The 6,460-nt window shown below is 48.8% G+C and overlaps 1 protein-coding gene across 1 annotated transcript; it reads left to right on the forward strand.

Moving 5' to 3' along the window:
- Positions 1 to 1,047: 1,047 nt before the first annotated feature.
- LOC108314072 (histone deacetylase complex subunit SAP130-like) lies at positions 1,048 to 5,156 on the forward strand. Its single transcript, XM_037743568.1, is given in 2 exon segments — positions 1,048 to 1,707; positions 1,710 to 5,156. Coding segments are annotated over 2 exon segments (2,994 nt in total). The 5' UTR covers positions 1,048 to 1,202; the 3' UTR covers positions 4,199 to 5,156.
- The last annotated feature ends 1,304 nt before the right edge of the window (positions 5,157 to 6,460 follow it).

The raw sequence follows: 6,460 nt of genomic DNA on the forward strand, positions 1-6,460 counted from the left end.
TGGTGAATGTTTATATATGTCTATGGCCATTGAACCACTATCCAGATCAAGATACAAGCATTTCCAGCCATCAGAAGTCTCTTTCATGCTTCTTCGCAAGATGTAACCAATACTTCAATTACTTTCACTAAATAATTATTATATCTGAACTATCTGAACTTATAAATGTAATCTACAATATGAACTCTTATGTCTATCTACCTTCCCATAGAAGCCAGTCACAAGAATGATGTCACTCAATTATTCTTTGGATTAGGCTAAATTGCTAGTTTCTCTAATTTTTTAAAAAGAGATCCAATAGGAGTGTCACTTTAGAAATAATAATTTCCTTTTCCTCATATGGTTTTGGTTGGAATTTTGTCCTCTTTGGAGAAGGAACATTCATTCAGTCATTTATTTATTCATTCACAGAATATGTATTAAGCATCTACCACGTGCCATGGGAAACGCTGGTGTAGCCGGGAAGATGAAGAATAAAATGGACATGGTGACTAACGCCAGGGGTTTACAGTCCAATGAGGGAGATGGACAAACACCAGGCAAATGTACACGTGGTGGTCAGTGCCTTGGAGTAAAGGTAAAAAAGATGGAAATGATGAAGGAGAGTAACAGGAGTTATATTACAGATGGGTTGTTCAGGGAGGGCCTCTGAGGAAGTGTTATTTCAGTGGAAGCTTGGAGGGTGAGAAGATGCTGGGTGGGTAGGTGGAGAGTTAGGGGAAGAACAATTGAAGCTGAAGGAACAGGACGAGCACACCTGAGGTTGAAGAGCACTTGCATGGAGAAACCAAAAGGCTGATGTGCCCAGTAGATAGTGAGGGAGGGAGAAAAGGGTGTAAGATGAAATTGGAGGATGGTGAAAGGCAATAACCTAACGCACTCTTCACAGTTTGTAGCTGAAAACTTGACATTGACTTCCATCCTGAAGGTCTTGTGATCTGGAGTGCCCGTTGGATTTTTGGTTATGAGTCAGTGCATCAAGAGTACTTTGAGGCACTGACTCATAACCAAAAATCCAACGGGCATCAAGAGTACTTTGAGGGGAAGCAGCCGCGCTGGAGTGAGGGGTGGGGGACAGAGTGCTAGTGCCCCGGCGGCGGCTGCGGGTCCGGAGCCTGAGGACGTCGGCCCCGCAGACGGAGAGCGCGCGGGAGCGAGCTCGAGGCGGTGCGGCGGCCACTCGGTGCAGCACCCAGGTGGAAATGAGTTCTCAACAGTTTCCTCGGTTAGGAGCCCCTTCTCAGATTGGGCTGAGCCAGGCCCCATCTCAGATTGCAAACAGTGGTTCTGCTGGATTGATAAACCCAGCTGCTACAGTCAATGATGAATCTGGTCGAGATTCTGAAGTCAGTGCCAGGGAGCACATGAGTTCCAGCAGCTCCCTCCAGTCCTGGGAGGAGAAGCAAGAGCCTGTTGTGGTAAGGCCCTATCCACAGGTGCAGATGTTGTCCACACACCATGGTGTCGCATCAGCCACACCTGTTGCGGTGACAGCCCCGCCAGCACACCTGACGCCAGCAGTGCCACTTTCATTTTCGGAGGGACTCATGAAGCCACCCCCGAAGCCCACCATGCCTAGCCGTCCCATTGCTCCTGCTCCACCTTCTACCCTGTCACTTCTGCCCAAGGTTCCAGGGCAGGTTACTGTTACAATGGAGAGTAGCATCTCTCAGGCTTCAGCCATTCCTGTGGCAACAATCAGTGGACAACAGGACATCCCAGTAACCTGTATCACATCATGACTACAAATGTACAGATGTCTATCATCCGCAGCAATGCTCCTGGGCCCCCTCTTCACATTGGAGCTTCTCATTTACCTCGAGGTGCAGCAGCTGCTGCCGTGATGTCCAGTTCTAAAGTAACCACAGTCCTGAGGCCAACCTCGCAGCTGCCAAATGCTGCTACTGCTCAGCCAGCAGTACAGCACATCATTCACCAACCAATCCAGTCTCAGCCGCCTGTGACCACCTCCAATGCCATCCCTCCTGCTGTGGTAGCAACTGTCTCAGCCACCAGAGCCCAGTCTCCAGTCATCACTACGACAGCAGCACATGCTACTGATTCAGCACTGAGGCCAACTTTGTCTATCCAGCATCCACCATCTGCAGCAATTAGTATTCAGCGTCCCTCCCAGTCACGAGATGTCACAACAAGAATCACACTACCATCTCACCCTGCATTAGGGACGCCAAAACAGCAGCTTCATACCATGGCTCAGAAAACGATCTTCAGTACTGGCACGCCAGTGGCTGCAGCCACAGTAGCACCTATTTTGGCAACCAACACCATTCCTTCAGTGACTACAGCTGGATCTGTGTCACACACACAAGCTCCCACAAGTACCATTGTTACCATGACAGTGCCCTCCCATTCCTCCCATGCGACTGCTGTGACCACCTCAAACATCCCAGTCGCCAAGGTGGTGCCCCAGCAGATCACACACACTTCTCCTCGGATCCAGCCTGACTACCCTGCCGAAAGGAGCAGCCTGATTCCCATCTCCGGACATCGGGCCTCTCCCAATCCTGTGGCCATGGAAACACGAAGTGACAACAGACCGTCTGTTCCCGTTCAATTCCAATACTTTTTGCCAACTTATCCCCCTTCTGCATACCCACTGGCGGCACACACCTACACCCCAATCACCAGTTCTGTGTCCACTATCCGACAGTATCCAGTTTCAGCTCAGGCTCCAAACTCTGCCATTACAGCTCAGACTGGTGTGGGGGTAGCGTCTACAGTCCACCTAAACCCCATGCAGTTAATGACAGTAGATGCATCGCATGCTCAACATATTCAAGGGATCTAGCCAGCGCCCATCAGTACACAGGGCATCCAGCCGGCCCCCATCGGGACCCCAGGGATACAGCCCGCACCGCTTGGCACACAGGGAATTCACTCAGCAACCCCAATCAACACACAAGGGCTTCAGCCTGCACCAATGGGTACTCAGCAGCCTCAGCCTGAAGGAAAGACTTCAGCAGTGGTGTTGGCAGATGGAGCCACAATTGTGGCCAACCCCATTAGCAATCCATTCAGTGCTGCTCCAGCAGCAACAACCGTGGTGCAGACCCACAGCCAGAGCGCTAGCACCAACGCTCCCGCCCAGGGCTCATCACCACGGCCAAGCATACTCCGGAAGAAACCTGCCACAGATGGAATGGCAGTTCGGAAAAACCTCATTCCTCCCCAGCCTCCTGATGTTGCTAGTCCTCGAGTGGAAAGCTCTATGCGGAGTACATCTGGATCACCTAGGCCTGCAGGTGCCAAACCCAAGTCTGAAATCCACGTGTCTATGGCCACTCCCATCACTGTGTCCATGGAGACTGTATCCAATCAAAATAATGATCAGCCTACCATTGCCGTCCCTCCAACTGCCCAGCAGCCCCCACCGACCATTCCAACTATGATTGCAGCAGCCAGTCCCCCGTCACAACCAGCCGTTGCCCTTTCAACCATTCCTGGAGCAGTCCCCATCACTCCACCCATCACCACTATTGCAGCTGCACCACCTCCATCAGCCACTGTGGGTGGCAGTCTCTCTTCTGTCTTGGGCCCTCCTGTACCTGAAATTAAAGTGAAAGAAGAAGTAGAACCAATGGATATCATGAGACCAGTTTCTGCAGTTCCTCCGCTGGCTACCAACACTGTGTCTCCATCTCTTGCATTGCTGGCAAACAACCTGTCCATGCCAACAAGTGACCTAACACCTGGTGCCTCCCCAAGGAAAAAGCCTCGAAAGCAACAGCACGTGATCTCAACAGAAGAAGGTGACATGATGGAGACAAACAGCACTGATGACGAGAAGTCCACTGCCAAGAGTCTTCTGGTGAAGGCTGAGAAGCGCAAGTCTCCTCCCAAGGAGTATATTGATGAGGAAGGTGTGAGGTATGTCCCAGTGCGTCCAAGACCCCCCATTACTTTGCTTCGTCACTATCGGAACCCCTGGAAAGCTGCTTACCACCACTTTCAGAGATACAGTGACGTCCCGGTCAAAGAGGAGAAGAAAGCTATGCTGCAGGAAATAGCTAATCAGAAAGGAGTATCCTGTCGTGCTCAAGGCTGGAAAGTCCACCTCTGTGCCGCCCAGCTACTACAGCTGACGAATCTTGAACATGAAGTCTATGAAAGACTTACCAACCTACAGGAAGGGATTATCCCAAAGAAAAAAGCAGCAACTGATGATGATCTCCACTGAATAAATGAACTGATACAGGGAAATATGCAGAGATGTAAACTTGTGATGGATCAAATCAGTGAAGCCAGAGACTCCATGCTTAAGGTTTTAGATCATAAAGACCGCGTCCTGAAGCTTCTTAACAAGAATGGGACTGTCAAAAAAGTGTCAAAATTGAAGCGAAAGGAAAAAGCCTAGACCCAGAAGAATCAGGAGATTGGAAGCAGAATTTATGAAGAATGATAGTGGGGGTGGGGGGAGGGTTTTGGTTATTTCCAAAGTGGAACATTGAAACAAAGGAAGTGTTCCTTCATTCACATGTGAAAGAGAGGGACCCATGGCATCCAGTGGCATGAAAAGATCAGAGCTGTCTGGACACAGTGAGCCACCTTCTTGCGTTCAGGTGCACCCCTGTTAAATCCGCCCTGTGTCCTAAGTGACTTCGGATGCGTTAGTGTCCACCAGTTGGAAGCAATGACAAGGATGGCTGGCTGATGTTTTTCAGCCGTCCAGTTTATAGACTGTATTTATATAGTGGATTCCTGCAGGCCCCATACCGAGCCTGGACTGAAAGCATCCACTCGGACCATCTGTTATCTCTCTACACTGAAAATGAAACCTCTTCCACCCACCCCATTCGGTTCTTCTGCCTGACCTTCAAATGCCCATGTTGGCCTTTTACAGCAGTGCCATGGCACCAAGCGAGCTGCCACATCTCACACTCTAAAGGGTTTGAACTATTAGTTCTTGTCATTTTTTAAAAGAACCATTCCCATGTGAAATTGTTAGATCGTCTGTCTTGCGTGTGTCAAAATTGGGTTTTTATGGAGGTTCAGAGCAGGCAACACCATAAGTTGCTCTCAGATCCTTGTTCTGAAGTACAATCTTGATTATCTGTACTTCTGTAGCTGGTGTGATGCTGTTAATTGTATGTACCACACATCTCCAGACGTTAATAAAGGACTCAGAGGTTTTTGTACATGCGCAGTTTGCATCTTCTTGTAAAGTGAATCAGTGCCACACTGACCTTCACTGAAACGTTTACTGTGCTTTGGTTTCTTACATATTGTTGGGATCCTACTTCGTTGGTTGAAGTTTTGCTGTTCGCATAGAGTTCCACTTATCAGGGTAGTCTGAATATGCTACAGTGGTAAAATCTATTGGATTTTTGGCTACCTTAAATATGAGCCTGTATTGTGGCCCTGTGCGGATATGTAATTGGAAATTGCTTCAATTATAAGACTGTTAAGGCTGCCGTACTGGAGGCGGAGCTTTTGGGCAGCTGGATCCTGTCCATAGGTTGCTCTTCCTCTGAACTAACCTGAGTAGAAAGGTAGCTCAGATTGGCTTCCTGTGGGCACAAGACCAGCCATCTCTGGCCTCCATGTGACAGACCAGGAAAGATTTTTCTCAAAGGCTGCTGCCTCTGCGGACAAGACATGACCACCCTCCTTCCTTAGGACACGTACTTTCAGCCACCAGGTTGGAGCTAGATCTCTTCTTTGTTCTGACCTGAACAGATGGGCAGTGTTCCATTTCTGCCCTGGCCCTTGGAACCAACGCCACGGCTCACCTGAGACAGCCTTCCTCATAGTGGAATGGTAAGCGGTCATCTGTAGGATTGGGGAAGAGAGAAGCAAAGCAGACTTTTGGCCTTCCTGCAGTTAGGCCACCCAGGCCTGCAGAGCCTAGGCTAAAGACAGCCTGGGTGTAATTGAGACTGTGTGACTGGAGTATTTCATGAAAATATGGAGAACACTTTAAAAGGCTTTACCAGTTGTTTATGAGGCGCCAATCTAGTGTGACTCCTGGAATAGTGTTCCTTTGCTGGAGTTTCTCATCAGTGCACATGTTGCCTTAGTGATCCCATGTGGTCTTCGGCTAGAGCAGTACAGGATTCAGATATGTGGGATTCTGTATTATAGAACTGTCTCTATGGGTTGTTTTTTGAGATAGGATCTCACTCTGTCACCCACGTTGGAATGCAGTGGCTCAATCATAGCTCACTGCAGCCTCCAACTCCTGGGCTCAAGCGATTTTCCTGCCTCAGTCTCCAGTATCTGGGACTACCAGTACTTGCCAACACACCCAGCTAATTTTTTTTTTTTTTNAAAAAAAAAAAAAAAAAAAAGAGTACTTTGAGGCCGTTATTGGGGTGAACCTGTGACAAACGGAGAAGGTCCTCAACTTAAATGAGGACACAGAGATGCTGTACACAAAGTGAGTATGTATGTATCTATAGAGACAGGATCTCATTCTGTTGTCCAGGCTTGAGTACAGTGG

Source organism: Cebus imitator, unplaced genomic scaffold, assembly GCF_001604975.1.
Source record: "Cebus imitator isolate Cc_AM_T3 unplaced genomic scaffold, Cebus_imitator-1.0 Scaffold147, whole genome shotgun sequence".
Lineage (NCBI taxonomy): Eukaryota > Metazoa > Chordata > Mammalia > Primates > Cebidae > Cebus > Cebus imitator.